We start from the raw sequence: 19,183 nt of genomic DNA on the forward strand, positions 1-19,183 counted from the left end.
GGTCGTGGCAACACCGGAATGGACCCGCGGCGCCTGCGTGATCACTTGAAGAAGACGCTGCCTGACGTGAGTGTCGAGAGCACAGAGTCGTACACCAACAGCGGTCGCATTCGTTCTCGTCAGGGGCCTGTCCGGGCCCGAGCAGTCCCGCCATGCACCTCCACATGTGACCCTGGCCGCAGAGTGAGTAGACCTTCCGAAGGTTGAGGTCTCTCGGCACCTGTCAGTGCGATTTTTTTAAACTCGAGGGTTGTTTTGTACATAAATGGGGTTTCGTGGGGGTGTCACGCCCCCTCGTCTCTCCGGAGCGACCTTCGGCAGGGTGCCTTGTTGTCATTATTCGGCCGAGGGTCGAATTTCGCCGGCGCGATGCAAGTTCGGCGCATGCAACTCTCCCGCCGCGCCGATCGATAGCTCGAGTGGACGCGAGTGACGTCACCCTCGCTACACAGATGCCAAGGGGGGTTTAAATATCTCGCCTCCCCGCGCACCCCCGGCCGAGAATCCCCCGTTCGCGGACTCGGCGCGCCGGAAATCGCGCCTAGTGGGGCCCTCGGGACCCTTTTGCGAGGCCCCACCGTACGTGACTCACCTCCGCGAATATATGCATGTGTGTGTTAATCAGCTCTTTATTGCTGCGAGATGCTTTATGCAAATAATATATACGTCGGTGTGTTGCCATTCAAGTGCAGCGGCACGGCAAGGGCTCCGCGCACCGACGGATAAAAAAAAAATATGTATTTCAAAGTTGGGCCGAGCAATGTAGATAGAGTAGACGACGGGGACGTATATGGTACGTGTACACGCGAATTTTAATGCTCGCATGATATCACGAGTGAGTGTCGCCGGTCGTTAATACATACACAAAAGTTTTGCTCTGGGAGGAAAATCTGTGTGCCGGCGTTGCGTGATTCACTTTTAAAAAATAATAAGCTTCCTTGGCTAGACGGCAAAATGTTTACGAAATTTCTCACGTAGCGATATTTAAATTATAAATTTTTTTAAATCTTTTAAACCAGAGAGATAATTTTTTTACCGCCTGTTTTATATTTTTGCAAATGACTTTTTGGATTTTTTAATAGAGTATTTTTGAAAAATTGTAGCTCAAGAAATTAAGTGTGCTGAAAATGAATTAAAATATTATAAAATATTTTAAAAGTAAATTTCAATTAATATAAAACAGAAATGCTGACAACTCTTTAGCAGCACAATTTTGCTATCATGGGAAGTAAAAGATAAATCATAATAATGGAACTTTTTATTCCATTTAGATTCGCTGAATTTAGTTTGTTTTCTTCTCGTAAGCAGCTTGAAATAAATGGTCGTAAATCATAACGGGATTTTAACTCCCTCACCCGGCTCTTTATGCCATATTTTTTATTGACTCGAACCGCCTCCACATTGAATTTATTAAATTTGAGCCGTTTGTTTTTTCCCTTGAATATGACTCGCTCGCAATTAGCATGGCTCTTGAGCGAGCTCTCATACGGCGCAGCAGTAAAACTTTTCAATGGATTATTTCCTCTCGAGAGAGAAGCCTTGTTCGCTCTGGGAACCGCTCTCTCAAGCCAAGTATTTCCTTAATTCTTTCGGCCTTTTCTCTCTCCAGCAGCAGCAGCCGCCAGTCTGCTTTCGGTCCGTTCTATCTTTGGAAATGTCAACTCGGTAATTTTAAGTGGAATGCCGTCAAATAGCTATAGCGCTCTTTAATTAAAGATCACTCAACCCTTTGGCCCAGTTTCAGCGACAAACGAGCTTCTTCTACTTATTTTAGCCCTTAAAATTTAAAATCAAATAACCCTGTATACCTTTCCCTCACGTTTTTTTAAACCACCGGCTTTTAACAATTTGCTTCTCTGGGAAGATCTTCAAAGCTTTTAAATAAAAAAATCTAGAAGTTTAAGAAATCTATAAAAGTTAGTGAAATTTTCCAACAAAAGCAGTGGTTCTTTATTAGTAACTATAGAAAATGCGTCATTTTTTTTAAACTTTTACTTCAATTTTAACGTTGTTTTGAAGAATTCTTAAATATTGAAATAAAATGCCGCAAAATTTTAATAAAAATTGCTATAAATTATTAAAATTATTATATGTTCTCTTAGAGATCTTTATGCTGATTTTCTTATTCCTATCACTTTATGTGCATTTTCCATGTAAATTGATGTAAATTTTCAAATTAAGATTTCTTTATTTTTTTTTGAGCTAAACGAAAAAATGAAAAAAAAAAATTAAAATCTGCACACAAACAAATTTGGAAACTTTTTTAAATTTACCTTCAGGAAAAACACCAGGAATAAAGTTTTAAATATAATCTTATAAACCAACTCTTAAAGCATCCTGCGTAAATTACAATTAAGCAGTGCTTTTAAGCCACTCGTAATTAATTAGCTAAGCGACCAGAGATTATACAATCCCACGCGTAATATGAAAAGTTGCTTCCTTCGAGTGTGTTGCGGCTTATTTTCCGCGCCACTAGAAGACGCTGGTTAATTTTGCAGCGAGCCCCACGGTGTGTCGCGATTTCGCTGCTGCTCTGCTCGAGCGCAATCTTGATCTGGCGGCAGGCGCGTGCGTTATTGATTCCCGCAGGCCACGCTTTTCCATTTTCCGCCACACTGATTGCGAGCGGCGGCGATTTACTCTGCAACTAATTCGCCTCTCTGCTCCACAGGCATGGCCACCGAGGAGCCTTCGATCGTCGAGCAGTGAGTACATTCAAATTTCGTCCGCCCGCACCCCCTCACACACACACGTTTTTTTTCCGATTCAGGTGCGACGAGGTGACCGAGTCGCTCGAGCTGCTCGACGCGGTCCTGCTGCAGTTCGACGAAGAAAAACGAACGCCGCCTCCGCCGGAGGAGGCCGCCAGGATCATTTCTTCCCTTGTGTGAGTACCAAATTTTCTTCCGAGCGAGTGACTTTCGAGGACGGGGCACGTTTTCGCATCGATTCTCTTCTGCCGGAGCCGTGTTTTGAAAAATTGCACACCCGCTCTGCATTCCTCACTAAAAAAAAACTCATATGCCGGCTTCTTCGATTAATCATCTTTCTATACTTCCCCCGGGAACATTTATTTTGACCCACTCGGAAGCACATTAATTTTATATATTTATACACCTGCAAGCGTTGAAAATATATTTGTATGCATGCTTTTATATACTTACTTAGTGTATGGATGCTTTAAAAATCGATAAAAACAACGCGTCGTCGGCTTAAAAGCTGCTTTTAACCGCATGTATGTTTTTCCACAGTGGGTCTCCATATCAAAGTCTCCAAAGGGGCCAAGGCACCCAAACGACCCTGGTGAGAAAATTTTGTAATCAGAAAATGTTATTTTTTTTATTTAAAATTTTGAAATTTCAGCCTCGGCCAAATAAAAAACTCAGTTCCCAATTCGGTTCCTTGCCTTTCGACCTCTCTGCGCATGCAGGTTGGATAAAAATATTTCAATTTTTGTAAATTTTTATATTTTGAATTTTATTTTTATTAATCAGCACCTTCCGCGCCGCCTTGGCTGAGCAAAGAGGCGCCCCGAAATCACCTTTATCTGCCTATTCAAAATCCTTTGACGGTATCAATTGGCCACTCAAGCGTAAGAACACACTTTGAAAATGTGAAGTTTTTACACCACTTTAATAAACACAGGAGGAAGAGCAATTTTCTGATGATTCGCTGGAAGGGCAAGTTTGGAGCTCCGACAGGGATCTTTCCAACGACAGAGATGACCTGGCCAGTCGGGGAGATATCGTTTCTGAAGGTGAAAAGCACAGTAAGGACGACGGCCGCGTCAGCATAGCATGGAAAATCGACTGGAACGACAAAAGAAACGAGCAGGAGATTGAAATGAGTATGTAGTTTTAAATTGCAAATTTGCTTCCCTTCCTGTTATTTCATGAATTGCAAAAATAACTAATTTTGCAAAAAACATCTTTCAGATGGGAAAGGCACTTACGTTATAAAAGAAAAGAAAAGGAGGTCCGGCTTGGAGGAAGGATTGTTCGACCGGCCGCAAATGCCGTCGTCGAAGAGCTCGGATCACCTCGACAAAAGTGCCAACATTTCCAGAGGCCGCAGCCTGCCGAGCCTGAACTGCGACAAACCACTGGAGAACGGGTTTGTGGTGGCAATAAATCAAGACGACGAGCGACCTGTCGCCCGCGTCAACGGCTTCAAATACATTCCAGTGGAATTGGGTGAAAATTCGTTGGACGCTTGCGACTCCCTAAGCGCTGATGTCAAGGCAGTTGACGAGTTCGGGGATAATGAGCAGCAATCGGACGGACAGAAATGTGCCATTGTGAACGAGAATAGTGTGGAGGAAGCCGAACTGCCTGCTGATTCCGCCGCCATAGAGCAGACTGAAGATAAGAAAGTGAACGGCGCAGAAAATTTAGAAGAAATTTTAGAGGACGAAAAAAGCCAAACTGTGCAGGCGCCAGAAGAAAAGCCTGAAGCTGAAATTTTGAAGCAGGAGCCTGCTGAGGTTATTGAACTTTTTGATTGTGCCGAAAAGGAAGAAACCATTGTTGCTAAAGTTATTTTGATAGAAGAGGACAAAGTCCAAAAAGAAGAAGATGCAAATATGCTGGAAGACAATTCATCTGTAATTATTATTGATACCAAAGAAGAAACTGCAGAAGAAATTGTCGAGACGTTAGGAGTGCAAAAAGAAGAAGCAGAGGAGGCGCCTCCACTTACAGAGGAAACGGAAGTTATTATAGGTTCGAGAGAAGAGGAAGAAATTGAAGTTTCCGAGGACAAAATTGAAGGGAAAATTTCCAAAGAAGAGGAGGCTTTGGTTTTGGATACGCAGCCGGAACAAAAGGCTGTTGAAGAAATGGATTTGACTGTTGCAGAGAAAGCGCCTGAGGAGAAATCAAATGCAGAAGAGCAAGAAGAAATCCAAGCGAGCCCAATTTGGCAACCCTTGGACTCTGGATCTGAAGTCAGTGAAGACGAAACTAAAACTGAGACGCCTAGGCCTTGTGAATTGAGTTTCAAAATCATGAGACCAAAGGTGAGAGTATTTAATGTATACAATTATTCACTGCCAAGAATTCCTTTGCTCATGAGTTAATATATTGGGCGCTCAAGATTTAATTTTAAAGTTTTGAAATATTTTAAATAACAAACTAATGGTAGCTGAAAGTCAAAAGCTATATTTTTGATCTTTTATGTAAATATTTCATTTCATATTTTAAAAAAACTTCTACGTTTCTTTCGTATTAAAATTGTAATTTGAATATTCAACAGGTCATTCCTCGGCCAAACTCGCTCCCCACAGCTGAAGAGAGTGTCGTCGTCTACACGAACAGCGTCATTCTGTACCCTGACGCAGGTCTGATCACCTATTACGACGAACGGTCGCCACCTAAGGAATCTCCCAAGGAGGGTCCGAACCTGCTGAGGCCCAAATCTTGTTCCGACATCAGCTCAACGGCAGCATTCGCCTGCGTCGACATTAGCATAGACGACGAGCCGCTGAGTTTGGAGCCCATCACAATTACTGCCACCGAAGATGCCTCTGAGACCATCGACGCGGAGGACGAGACCGAGGAATTGGATGAGGAAATCAAAGAGGAAATGAAGGAGCGCGTCATGGAATTGCCTGTCAAGGTGGACTGTCTGGTGCAAACGGAAATTTCCGGTCTCGGCCGACGCCTGTGCCTTGGGTCGCCGGGAGAACAGGTGAATTGGATTATTATCAAATTATTTCATGATTTTTTTTTTTTTTTTTTTTATCAAATTATTTCATGAATTCAACTTAAAAAGACTAAATATATAAAAAAGGTTCTTGGGAATGATTAAATTTTTTAAATTATATTTTTATTATAAATTTATTTTTGTTTCTTCCAAAAGGTTGTGCCTTCCATGGCCGGTTTTACTCCAGTGGAAAACAAGTCTTTGGAGCTCAGCCTGGCAACCGTCAAGAAAGAGAGCGAAGAGCTTCCGGCAATTCAAAGACCTGCCTTTTTCGAGCCTCTGCTGAGCCGAGAAAATAGACGACGACCTCACCATGGCTCCCAGGGAGAGGTCAATATCCCCCAGCACCGGCACTCGGTGCCTGAGTCCTTCCTCTTCCCCAACAGCTTCACCATTCCTCTGAGCTTTGCGGTCACAAACAAGCCTTCGCCTGGAAACAGCGACGTGGAAGAGGCTTCCGTGGAAATTTTCAAGGAGAAGAGGAAAGAGCTGCCCCCACCGCCTCTGCCCGAACACCAAAATGTGCCAAAAAGCATAGAGAATAGACCCCGTCAAAAGACGTAAGATTTGGAAAAAGTAAAATCAAAATCATTTAAAAAAATTTCTGCAGACCTGTTGAGCCTGAGTACCGCAGTGTGCACAAAACCCGGCCGCCTCCGCCTCTGCCTCCACACCAAAACCTGACGGAACTTTACTCGGAGCCCCGCTCTTTCCCCGACGCCTTTCCCGCCCCTCCGCCCCCGCCACTCGCACCCTCCTACTCGGATCACAAGGCGCCGGCAGTGCCCGACCACAAAAGCCCCGCGGTCCCTGAACACAAAGCCCCCGCAGTGCCCAACCATAAGGTGGTTGGCAAGGCGCCGGCCGTTCCCGAGCACCGCGCCTCCTACCCTGAGCAGCCGTTGCCGCCAACGCCTCTGACCCCCGACCGTCCGTTGCCTCCGTCCCCGCGACTGCCCACTTCGGCCAGCTTCCCTGTGCCCCCCGTGGCCCGTCATTCGCCCAACATACCCCACAGGCCTCTGCCCTCACCCCCGAACACCCTCAAGACCAGATCAGTGGACGCCGGACTTGGAAAAGGGCTTCGAGATCAGCTCAAGGCACAGCAGGTTTGTGATTGCAATATTTTTATTTTATTCAAATACAAATTTCTACCGTTATTCAGTGAAGATTTTCCTTCAAATTCAATTTAAATTGGATAGCTAATTGTGTAATTAATGAAAAATATTTTTTACTTATAGAAAAGAAAAATGGCTCAAATCAAATGTTTATTTTACAATTTTACCAAACTTTTTTTTTCTTTTAACCTGCCAAGTTTCAAACTTTATTTCAATTTTTCTATTATTAGGCAATTGGGGGGGGGGGGGGGAATTCGGCACTTCATAATGACAATACTGCTTCAAAACTGAATAAGGGAATAACAATAATTTCATAATTGGAATTTGCGTCTAATATACTTGATTATTATTATTTTTATTGGAGAAATGAAACTCTGCCTGTTGTAAATTAGAAAAGTTTAAATGCAACCTGCTGGGCACTGGTGAATGTCCGGTTGCATAAAATAGCTGCTTAATTGCTGTTGGCAGTGGGACAAATCGAAAGCCACTCAAAAAGATGGAATTTTTGCCAAATCCCTCTAGTGAAAGAGTTGAATGCTAAAATTAATTTTGGCAACGCTGAAATGGCTGAGCGGTGTATTTTTTGTGTGCCTGCCGCCTAATTAAGGACGAACACTTAATCATGCAAAGTTGGAACACACTCAACTCGTTCGGAATGTTACTACTTAGTTTAAAACTTCATTCATTGCCCAAAAGATATATTTAATCTAAATTTACAAAGCTTTTGTTTTTGCATTCAATTCGCAACCTTGCTCTTTTTTCCGCCCTGATCATTTTCAGAGCGTACTTGATGTTGAGCGCTTTTGTGCGTGAACAAGAGCCACGAATTGTGTGCCAATGTCGAGGCGCACTCGTTTTACATGTACTCGTCTGCTCGTAATTGTTGCAGTGCTGCTTGCAAAGTAACAGGATCGCGCCTTTAAAGGCCACGACTGGTTCTTATTCCTCTCAAGTCGCCGCCCGCTCGAGAGGTCAGGAGCATCTCGTTTACAATCGGCGCGTTTCGAATTTGAAATTTTTTATAGACTGCCCTCCCTATCTATCCGTGCATAGAGATGCGAGATCGACGCGCAAAGATGTTATCTCGCATCGATAAGGGGCGTAGTTAAAATATTTGCTCCTCGAAATTCACTTCGTGCAACAAGATTAGCCCGCAGAGCCAAAGAAATAAAATGCAGTTTTCGTTTTGGTGCTCGTGTTGTTGCCACGCGCTTATCGCACACACGAGCTCGCTCGCATTTCTTTCAATCTAGTACTGCGCCCGTTTTTGCGGTCAAAGTTTTCCTGCTTGCATGCACTCTATGGTTTTGTGGAGAGTTGAATTCGTGTTTTCTGAAACAATCCTAGAGAAGAAAGAAATCCCACAAAAATAAAACCACGGCTTTTTAACGAAAATGGGGCAGAGTTGGTATAGTGAAATGAAGACAAATATATTAAAAACAGCTAAATTTGAATTTTGTTTTGAAAAACAGACTAGAAATATAAACAAAAATATTAAAAAAGTTAAATTAAATTTAACTTCAATTACATTTAATTCGTTATATTAATTGATAAAATCTAAAATTATATTTATTTAACTCAAATCAGATGCTACAAAAATTAAAAATTTCGCCAATTTTTTGAGGAAGAATTTAATTTATTTTTAATAAAAAAAAAATAGGAGTCTGATTGTGATTATGAATATTTTTTATTTGAAATGCGATCCAAATAAATCAATTTATTTAAAAAATCTTAATGTGGAAGTATATACATCAAAATTTACTGTTACTTTTTAGGTGAAAAAATACTTAATTAGAGATTCAAGATTGAATTGAAACTTCCTACTCAGAGGAAAATGATGAAATACGTTACTTTAGGTTCCAAAATCCTGTCTGTAATCGATTTTCGGTAGAATTGTTCGGTGATTTATAAATTTTTTTCACCTTATACATTAAAAATAAAGTATAATTTTGACTTTTTTTCTAACTTTTACTAAATATTTACTTATTTTTATTTAAAATTGATTCGATTAATTTTTTTGCTCGTTGATGAAAAAATAAAAAGGTTTCCATTGCAGGGTTGCACGTTACCTCCAGACCTAGGCGGTGCCACGCCGAGACGGGGCGCTCCCCTGACGGGCCGCAAGAAGCACCGCGCGCCAGCCGTACCACCGCACGCCTCGCTGCCGGAAACGCCCGTCTTTTCGCGGGGCTGCGACATCCCCCGCGCCCCCTACCGCGCCCTCGGCATCCCCGTGCTGCGCTCGTCGCTGTCCGAGGAGGGCGCCGCCCTTTGCGGGCCCGGCCGCGGTTGGTACCCCAAGCAGCGGCGGCCGGCGGCCCGCTCCACCGAGCACCTCGAGCAGGCCGGCTGGGGGCCGGAGGCCGGCGGGGGCGGCCGCAAACCCCACACGCTGCCCCCCAACATGAGTCCGCCCAAGTTTTTCCACCGCTCGTCGCCGCGCGAGGCCCTGCGCAGGGTCACTAGTCTGCTGATCCGCGGCCGAACCATGCCGGCCGCGGCGCCCCCCAAGCCCAAGGAGCGGCCACGCGAAACGGCCGCCTCGGCGGCCGCCTGCGAGACGCCGCAGCGACAAAAACGCAGCTTCTTCCGGCACTTCTGGAAAAAGTCCAAGCACTACTCGCTGGAGCAGTGACGCGGCCCCCGCGGCCCCCCGAAGGCAGCGACCTCCGGAGGCGGCTTTGACCTTTTCAGGGTGTTCAAGCGGCGGTCACGCAGGTAGATCTGCAGAGAAGGTTTCAGCGGCCGCCGCCTCTGCACCTTCCGCTTTTCAGCGGGCTTTCCGAGTTTGTTGGGCCGATAAGATTAAATTAACACTGCGAAAAATTAAGCAACCCGCTTGACAGTTTTATTCAATTTAATAATAATCCTGTACACCTGACAGGATTGCATTCAGGACAACTTATTTTTACTTAGGACTTGGAAATTAAAACGTCGGTTAAGATTTTGCTAAATAATTTATTTTCCATGGTGAAAAATGAATTAAGAAAACCCCAGAAATCTTTTTATTTATTAATATGATAAGTTGAGCTGATATTAACCTTGTCATATTTTAAAAGAATATTATTTTATATTTGAATTATCTGTGTCCTGCGGGTTGCGTATTTGGCGCATTTATCTTGGAAATGTAAGAAATTAATGGTCAATAACAAGAGCTGAGAACGTGGCATATTATATTTGTAGTGATTGCGGTCGCATGTTTTTCTGGAGGGAAACCCACTTCCTTCGCCACAATCCAATCTTATCTGATAGAAATCCAGCCTGGGTGAAAAGTTCCTGGTCTAACCGAGCGGTTGTTGTGCATTTATAATGCAATTAAAAACAAATAAAATGAATTTTGAGCACAAAACAAGCGCCGTTCAAAGCAGATTGGGAAATTCGAAAATCAAACTTTTCACAATTTTATATCCTTGCACCGAGTACCCAGGCAGCGAGCGAATTTTAAAATGAAATTATTTTCTGAGCTATTTTCATCAAAAAATGTACTAGTATGGAGAATTTTTTAAATTGAGATTCCGTTCAACCTGCGATCACTGAAATTTCTGTCTCGCCCTTTTCGGTCAGCAGGGCTCAATAATTGACGCTCAAAGCAGCTCAAAATTTATAGAACCTGTATTTTCCTTCGATATGACATTTGCATATGATGCACTTACAGTTATTTAACATTGAAATGCAAATAAATTGTCCCTTGAGAATGCTAGAATGAGATGAAAACGTACTTATTAATAAAATGTAGCTTGTTGAAAATTCTTGGTAAATCACTGATTACTCTTTAAGCAACGTAAAATGTAAAATAAATTTGTAATAAAAATATTCTCATTTAATCGCTATTTAACTTGTGCAATACAAGATGGACAATTTTTGCAAATTACATCTGATGAGATGAATGTTGAAGAAACAGGTACCTAGATTAAACTTTGATGAAATATGATATTCTTCTCGCTTAGGAAATAAAAAAAGAAGGCATGTTGAGGTGTCAATTTAAAATTAGACCGCATCCCCATTTAAATTGATTACTCATATCAGATGAATGGAAATAAATTTGAAAGCAGCAGGGGATTAAACAGAGTTCATTTGATGAAATGCATTTTGCAACATTTTGTATGTCACTTTTGTATAACTTTTCTATAGTTCTTGTATAACAACATAATAATACACTTTATTTCTGATTTATGTAAAATTAAACCCGTTTTTCTTTATATATGGTCTGTGATATTAGTTTTCATCGTTTTTTATTTATTTATGTGCCATATTGTGAAAATAAATATCAAAAAAATCAAGGGGAGAAAAAAAGAAAGTGTTTCGCGTGAGAATAGAGGACAAGTTTGTTGAAAACTCGGAAAGCCTGGGGAGCTTTTTCACAATATTATTGTGCCCGCCCTGAGTGCGTATTACACACTAACACAAGTTACCTCTCTCCGTCGTTGTTATCGTGTGGTCTTTGTGTCTTCTGTCGCGTTCTCCACTCATTTACCGCCCTTTGTTATACTTTTATAGTGAAAAATAAAAACGACAACAATAAAGTCTTTAGTTTTAAAGATATAAAACTCGTTATGCATTTTGATGCGCTTTTCGCCATTTCCTCTCTTCCCCGCCTGACTTCCTTCGGCAGAAACAAAAACTGCTGATAAATTATTGAAGAAAGAAAGTGCTTTGGAGTCGACGGATGATTTTCTGATAAGATATCTGCTGGAGCGAAAATCAATTAAAAAGACACTTTAATTGCACCCAATCTTTAAAAACTGATTTCTCGACTCCATTAAATTGGATTATTTATCAAGTTCTCACAGAGCCTAAAATTGATGCAAATAAAAAATCTAATGTCCAGTCATTACGCGAGGAGTTACTCATTGCGCGCATTAATTGAGTGAGCGCTCGCGCCGAGGTGCGCAGAGGAAGTCCCTCAATTATGAATTTTCATGCCCGGCCAACCTCGAAGGAGATGTTTTGTTTGCAATTATTAAATAATTCACTGCATTCTCACTCAACCGTTTTTTCTTTCTCTCCTCATTTAGAGAGTTTTTTCTACGATTGAATTCGATTTGGACGTTTTGCGGCTGAAAAAAAAACAGCAGGGCGTGGAAATAGGAAAATGCGCCCGAGACCTCCAGGCGCGATAAGAACGCGAGCGGAGGAAGTTGCTCGCCGGAGTTCTTATCACGCCAGCGTATGCCACACATATAAACAGACTCGCACATTGTAGAATTAAAATTGAAATCAGGATTTCATGGCCCAATTACACCGCCATGCGCTCCAATGAACACAAAACACAGTGCTCGCTTTTGAAACGCGAGTCGGCACCTGCGAACTGATGCACCTTTTACGGAGAAAAAATAACTGCAGTTAAAATAATAAAAATGAGTTTCTCTTGTGTCTATCGTCCCGAGCAAGAATTGTTTTAGATAAAATATGACAAAAAAATTAATAAAATATTTAATTCATATAAATAATTGAGGTGAGATTTTTAGTTGGCTGTTAGTTTTTTTTTTAGTATTTTTAAATATTTCTATTTTCAAATTATTAATTTTGCATCATTATAATAAAAAAGTGGAGGAAAATGTAAGTGCAGGGTTAAATAGCTGTTGGTTGCACTCATTAAATTTCCCCCAGTCATACACATGTTGATTGTGATTTAATAAGACCCCGCATGTTGGATACTGCGGCCGTAAAAAGACTCTGTGTTGCGTCAATTTTGTCTCTGTCCGTCAGACGGCTGTGACTAAGCACTCGCCAGCTTCTTCGTGTCACTCACTCATTTTCCGGGAGACTCGGAGCAAAAAGTCACGCGTCAGCCGGTCCCACAACAGACGCCTCGATTTTCGGCAAATCATTTGTAAGCTGGTTGGTAAAATCAAAGAGCGGCGTTTTGAAAATGAAAAACGGCTTTTTTATTCTAGAGTTGTTTCATTATTTGTCACTCAATCAATAAAATAAAAAACAGCGATAGGGATCAATGGTAGAATACTGACAGTGGAGAATAATTTTCCGACTTCTTCCTCTTCTTTCCTCTGTCGAGTGTAGGATTATTTTTATTTATTTATATAAATCGTACGTTCGATACGTAAAAAGACTTGAGAAAAATGCGCCGTGAGCTGAGAAAAGAAAGATAAAAAGTGTTTCGCGCGCAGCAGGGATCCAAAATGAAGAGGCGGCTGTGACTCAAATTGGCACGTGGTTTTAAGTTTTTTCAATTTCCCCTTATCGTTTTATTATTTCAATTCACAAAAAAAGAAATTGTCCAGCAAATAGTAGTAGTTTATAGTAGTAGTAGTTTTCGATGTGATCTTAAATTAGAGCAGTACAAAAGGACCAAAAAACACTTCAAGTCACGATGATCAGCAACCAAATGCGCGTGTTGGCTTTTTTAATTTTGAAAATACTTTTAAATTATCACTTAATTGGCAATGTTTAAGGCCCTCCTGGGCTGAAATAATAACAAGCAAGCGACGTCCACAAGATCTTCGGCCGCTCTCCAACTGCAACAAACATCAGAATCTTAGAACATTTTTATTATTCAAACATTTCTTGAATTACTTTTAAACACACCATTTGAAAGAAAGAACAAAAATTTGCAAATCACTTGAAAATTTTATTGAAAATTTAATTAAAAAAAGCTACAACGGTTTACTTTGTTAGTAGGATAAAAAAAGTCTTCTGGATTCTTAATTTTTCAGCTATTCTTTCTGATCAATGATGGTGTTTTTCTTAAAAAAAAAGAACATTTTGACTTGGTACTGACCTCGACTGCTAGTATCCGCAGCCAACGAGATACTCTCCGAGCTTCTCGACGACCGAGGCCGCCTGCTGGGGCTGGATGGGGTCTTCGTAAAGGGCCACCACCACGGCCTGGGTCGTCTTCATGCAGTGTACGCCCACCTTGCCCAGCTTGGCGCGTACCACCTTGTCTGTGCCCGAAAGGTAGATGTAGCGGGTGCCGCCCAGCGTCAAACCCCCTGTGGTGAGCAGGTCTTGGCTGTCGAATCCGGCCACCAGCTTGGCTAGCTCATCCTTCATCGGCTGCAACCGCATCAACACACCCCCAGTTAGTTTCCAAAAGCGACACTCCGTAATTCTACATTTAAGTGCTTTGTTTTCTAGTATATTTTATTATTATTTATTCTACTCAAGTCATACAAAAAAAAAATTGAAATTGGAAAAATGAGCAGAAAGGGTATCACAACTAGCAGAGGTCTGCTAAAACGCCCGACATCAAAAGAGACAAAAAAAAAATTCATTTTCTTTTATTAGCCAGTTTAAATAAATTTTTAATAACAATTTTTTTGCAATTCAAACGGAGAAGTGGCAAAAATTATCAAGTAAATTGAACAATTAAAAAAAATTGCTTATTGTTTCACGCAGAAAATATGAATAGGGTTGGAAATTAATATTTTATTAGATATTAATTTGTTTAGGAATTAAAATATCACACTGGACTAAACAATATAAGTTTGATGGTAATAAAAAAAAAAATAAAAACGACAGACCTTTTCCAAACAAATAATGTCACAAATAGATTGGAATCCTCGACTAAACCTCTAATTTATTTAATTCTTTTAGCTTTAAAAAAGCATGAACTGAAACTAAAAAACTCGACTACGAGTTAAAAAAAATATAGCTTGTTGATTTTCTGCATCTGGCTTTATATTATATTTTTCTTCAAGGAAGTTCTGGTGAGTAATCTAATTTATTGACTGGGGTGGCCGACTGAGTGAGTTGCGGAACTGCGTGACTGTTTTGCGGGTGGCGCGAACCAGACAAGAGAAAGAAAGGCGAGCAGCTGTTTCATCTGCAGCATGCGTTTGAAGGGCAATTTGTCTCAAAATTTGCCGATTTTCAAATTAGGCACAAATGACACAAAATTATTAAGGAAGAAAATCTTCTTCTGCAAATGGGAATTCCTCAGAAATCAATTGAAATTTCTAGATATTATTTTAACAAAATTGAGGACAAATTCAAAAAAAATTTTTTTTTTTAATCCAGCTTATTTATGAAAATGAGTTTCTATTTAATGTTTTTAATCGGAAATAAAATAATAATTCCTGTAAAAACACAAATAAATATCAATTTTCAACCGCTTCATTTTTCTACGGATTCTCCTTCCATTCGAGAGGGAGAAAGCAATGCAACGTGGGGATCATTTGTTGCGTTCGGCGCAACCCCGGCGTCAATTGCGACGGGAAAAATCTCATTTTAAGTCGCAGCGTGGCCCCCAAAAACTAAAAACGTTGCATGATGTTTTATCTTCCAAGATCTATTTTTGAAATAGGGCGTGGCCAAAAGCGGTTCCGAGAGAGAAACGGTGAGTGTGCGAGGGACAGAAAATAAAATCGCGCTCAATTAACATGAGTTAAAAATTTGGAGCACTCTTGAGGGTTTACGACGTGCTGATCGCCCTCCTGCACTCGCGTTGACCACAGTCAACATTTTCGCGAAAGAAGAACGCACAGAGAGAGAAATAATAAAAATCGTCCAGCTTCGCGTGGCGGGAATTGATCACTTTGCCAGAAGTCTGTCCAGAAACAGGTTTTTGCCTTGACACGGACACGGCAGATCATTTTATATGATACAAATTTTTTTACAAGAAAAATCAAATTATAGTTGGTTGATTAGAAAAAGAAATACTTCTTCCAGGATAAATGCAATTTTTAAATGAAGGTCCTTTTTATTTACTTGGCGTGCCCGAAAATGCCAATTATTAGTCACAACACGAGCTGGAATAAATTTTTTCATCTTCGACCTCGCCGGATGTTTGCAAATTTAATCGCTTGCGGCCGAGGTCTTGCGTTTTAGCTTGAAATTTTACTCGATAATACAAACTGGATTTTGAAATTATTATTCAATATAACAATAGCGGGTCAAAAACCTGCGATACCAAAACAAATTGATTAAATTTTTAGATTGATCACACCAGATAAGAACATTAAATTAAAATAATTTTAAAAAAAAGGGGCTGGAAGATTTGGTGTGTCATTTTTTCGGTGGTTCTTTCCTCATGTGCAGGAGGACAGGAAAAAAGGCCTCCCGCGGTGAAACAGCGGCAATCCCGCGACCCCCATTGCCGACACAAATTCCTTGTCACTTCGTCACTCTCCGTCCTGTTGGTCAGGTAAGGAGGCCACGCGCGCCACAAATGGAAATGGGTCAGCTGGAGCGAAAATAAAGTGTGCCCAGAGTTTCTGGGCCCGTGGGCCGGTGGCTGAGTCAGCCAGTCACGAGTTGCAAATTGAAATTCGAACGCACGGGGCGACCGGCCCCGATCGGCGCGCGACCGCCCGAGCCGCCCAAATCAAGGGCGGCGGCTTCCACCTTCCAGCACGACCAGCCCTGCGTACCCAGGCCCTCCGGAGGCAGACGAAGGGCGGCCCAAAGGCCGGGGGCGCCGCCCTTACTTCGCCGGGGGCATGAGGCCCCGGGCGCGTGGCATGTGGCTCACCTCGAAGCCCTCGGACTTGGCCCACACGTTGCCGTCGTGTCCGGCGATGGCCGCCTTGGTGACGCACCGCGAGGCGAGCAGCTGCTTGTCCACGTAGTCCTGCCAGCTCATGGTGTGTGAGGGCCGAAAAAGCAACTCGAATTTGACAGAAGCGAAAGCACAGCAGTCAGTCTCGCCCGGCTGCGACTCTGAGAGGAGGAAGTAGTTCCCGCGGCGGAGCAATCGCAAAGTCCACTCCCATTTTTAACCCTTCTTTCTGAATTTATTTTTACCCAATGGGAAAACTAGTCGTTTTTGTTCGTGATTGTTTTTATTTTGCGGAATTTCCTTTCAACTCGGGAATTTTCGTTGTCTCCTGCAGAACTATTTCGCGTTCTCGCAGGTAGGGCAGATTAACCAATCGGAGGCCGCTGTCGAACCCACACCAGCCAATCACGAATTGGCTTACTCAGCATATTAGTCAGGATGCCCCGTTTCCTTGTCTACGATACCGTCTGGCCCAGTCTGACCGACCCCAAGGACTGCAGACGCACCCTTGACCCCCAAAAAGGAGTCATTGCTGTCTCTTGACCTCACCCTCACGTGCCGATTCTCCTAACATGCGATGCATAGCAGTGCATACAATTCTGCGCTCACTATAATCATTATTATATTATATTGATTTTTACATTGTGTGATAATTTCTTCTTTCTTATTCATTTTTTTTTTTGCATAAATAAATATAAAAATTAGAGGAACATGAAATTTTTTAAAAACGTGTATACTTTATTCAACATCAAGAGAGTTATGTTTTCATAACAAAGTGCTTGTAAATAAATTTGAAAAAAGCTATGGAAAAGTTTATAAAATTCGAAGTTACACATTAACTAAAGGTTGCAAAAAATCATTTACATATATTTAACAGATTGAATGGCAATTAAAATTATTGGAGACCCTGAAAGAAAATTTAATTGTAAATCATTGCAAATATTTTTCTACATTCAACTTTAAAGCTGTGGAAACTTAAAATCAATAATTTTCCTTCACTGCATAATTATTAAAGAAAAGAAATGTGAAATTAAAAAATCAATTCTTTAAAGATTCCAGAATATTTAAGGAAAAGGAATACAGGTATATTTAAATTTTCTATCTAAAGCAGCAATTGTTATATTTGAATAATTATTAATTAACAATAAAATTGTATGTTGATAAATGTTTTCGTTAAAATGACACTTATAAGTATTTATATACGTTTGCAGTAAAACTGAAAAGATAGCTTTAACTCTCTAATATTCCATCACATTAACCAAGTATATCTAAGTTTCCACCTGTTTGAGATTTTTAAATCTAAATATTTTTTTTCAAACTGAAGACAGTCATTTATTAGTATCTTTAAGTGAGGGAAAAATTGCCTAGACTTGCAATTCAGCCACAGCAGCCTGCTGTTGCTTCTCATACTCTTCTACTGCGGCCATGTTCACAATATCAATCTGTTGAAGATTTGGCCCAGCAAACTCGGTGTACAAGTCACTGCTGGCATCAGCACTGCGTTTATATACTGAAATTAAAACAAGAAAAATTCAAACTTTATTTCGATTAATCATTTCAATAATTACGAAGGTTGTGGTATTTGGCCAGCATGTAGGTAGACCTTCCGTAACATTCCCTGGTAATGTATTCTCCGAGTGGCTTGAAATTAGTCACAGCAGGGGTGACAACTTGCATGCGCTGTCTGATACGACCAATATCTATGTCGTAGTATCCTAACAATGATAAAATGTATCAATCTATAAAAGTTTAAAAAATAATATGTGATACCTTTGAACATTTTGTTGATCAGGTCAATCATGTCAGTCGGTGGGACAATCACCTTTCTGTCCAGGGGCATCACAAAGCACCGGTTTCGAGTTGTGTCGATGATTCCGGTCATGTTCTGAAAAGGTTTAAATTCTTATAAAAGCTGATGATATGCAGGTTTGTTTTCTACACACAGCATTGAAATCATGGATGAATCTGGCATCTCTGCCCCCTGAGAAGTCTGGCACCCTGATGCTGGCCGTGTTCCTGGCCTCATCGATTTCAAATTCCTCGTCAAAAGTGTTGCGACTGGCGACAGCATTTTCAGTTGAGAGACCGTAGGGCACATGGCACCAGGCCCTGAAGGACGTGTCGCGGTTCACAGAGCGGTAGATGAAGGTGCAGCCAATGATGCCAAAGCTGAGGAACATCAGGGCAGCCAAGAGCAAAACCCACGAGTTCCGCTTATGGTAGTTTCCAGGCACCACAACCGACTCGACATCCTGATCGTGCTGAAAACAAACATCGTTAGGTCATGTGCTAACAGGGGGCTAAACCGCTGATAAAAAAAACTGCCATTCGTCGGTGCGTATGACAAAAAACAAATATGTGTCTAGATTATGTAAGGTTCAAGAGAGCTCAAATTCACCTCGTTGATCACGAGCGGTTGCTCGAGCTTCTTCTTCTCACTGAACGGCTTGGTAATTATGGTCATTTTGCGACCTTCTGCGGTACAAACACAACGCAAATCGAGGAATGCTCGCAAATTTGATGGCGGAACTAGCAACTTCTAATCAATAACTACGCCTATGTATTCGCCTTAATGAAAACACGCAGAGCTACCAACAAGAAAATCGAGTTTGGGTGCAAAATGCGATGCAAGTGCCACACTGATGTGCACCGTCGGTGAACGCTAGAACTAACAATATGCGCACTCCACAGAGTTGGCGCACTCCTATTGTGCTTCTCGTCTCTTGGAAATATATGTTATGTGATATATTATTTTATTATAACAAAATTTTTACAAAGTTATGTTTATGATAGTCATTAAATTTTTTACTCAAGAATCCAATATCCAATATCCAATCCGTAATTCATTCTACTGGTAATTTAATTAAAATGATTGACTCTAGCCTGCGATAAAGCAACAACC

General features: G+C 41.3%; 3 protein-coding genes across 3 annotated transcripts; 1 reads left to right on the top strand and 2 right to left on the bottom strand.

Annotated features, from left to right (window-relative positions):
• Positions 1–45: 45 nt before the first annotated feature.
• LOC132202078 (histone-lysine N-methyltransferase SETD1B) lies at positions 46–11,734 on the top strand. Its single transcript, XM_059628777.1, has 12 exons — positions 46–183; positions 2,672–2,705; positions 2,771–2,887; positions 3,252–3,303; positions 3,364–3,430; positions 3,495–3,592; positions 3,646–3,847; positions 3,936–5,017; positions 5,254–5,688; positions 5,860–6,263; positions 6,314–6,812; positions 8,878–11,734. The coding sequence occupies exons 2-12, from the start codon at positions 2,674–2,676 to the stop codon at positions 9,454–9,456; spliced, it is 3,567 nt and encodes a 1,188-aa protein (XP_059484760.1). The 5' UTR covers positions 46–183; positions 2,672–2,673; the 3' UTR covers positions 9,457–11,734.
• A 951-nt stretch (positions 11,735–12,685) lies between these two features.
• On the bottom strand, positions 12,686–16,453 carry LOC132201762 (profilin). Its single transcript, XM_059628205.1, has 3 exons — positions 16,255–16,453; positions 13,561–13,838; positions 12,686–13,297 (listed from the first exon to the last, which is right to left on the bottom strand). The coding sequence occupies exons 1-2, from the start codon at positions 16,363–16,365 to the stop codon at positions 13,569–13,571; spliced, it is 381 nt and encodes a 126-aa protein (XP_059484188.1). The 5' UTR covers positions 16,366–16,453; the 3' UTR covers positions 12,686–13,297; positions 13,561–13,568.
• A 1,134-nt stretch (positions 16,454–17,587) lies between these two features.
• LOC132201758 (integral membrane protein 2B) lies at positions 17,588–18,869 on the bottom strand. Its single transcript, XM_059628199.1, has 5 exons — positions 18,680–18,869; positions 18,225–18,542; positions 18,052–18,166; positions 17,850–17,996; positions 17,588–17,791 (listed from the first exon to the last, which is right to left on the bottom strand). The coding sequence occupies exons 1-5, from the start codon at positions 18,743–18,745 to the stop codon at positions 17,646–17,648; spliced, it is 792 nt and encodes a 263-aa protein (XP_059484182.1). The 5' UTR covers positions 18,746–18,869; the 3' UTR covers positions 17,588–17,645.
• Positions 18,870–19,183: the final 314 nt, after the last annotated feature.

This window comes from Neocloeon triangulifer, unplaced genomic scaffold (assembly GCF_031216515.1).
Source record: "Neocloeon triangulifer isolate White Clay Creek 2 clone unplaced genomic scaffold, ASM3121651v1 ptg000014l, whole genome shotgun sequence".
NCBI lineage: Eukaryota > Metazoa > Arthropoda > Insecta > Ephemeroptera > Baetidae > Neocloeon > Neocloeon triangulifer.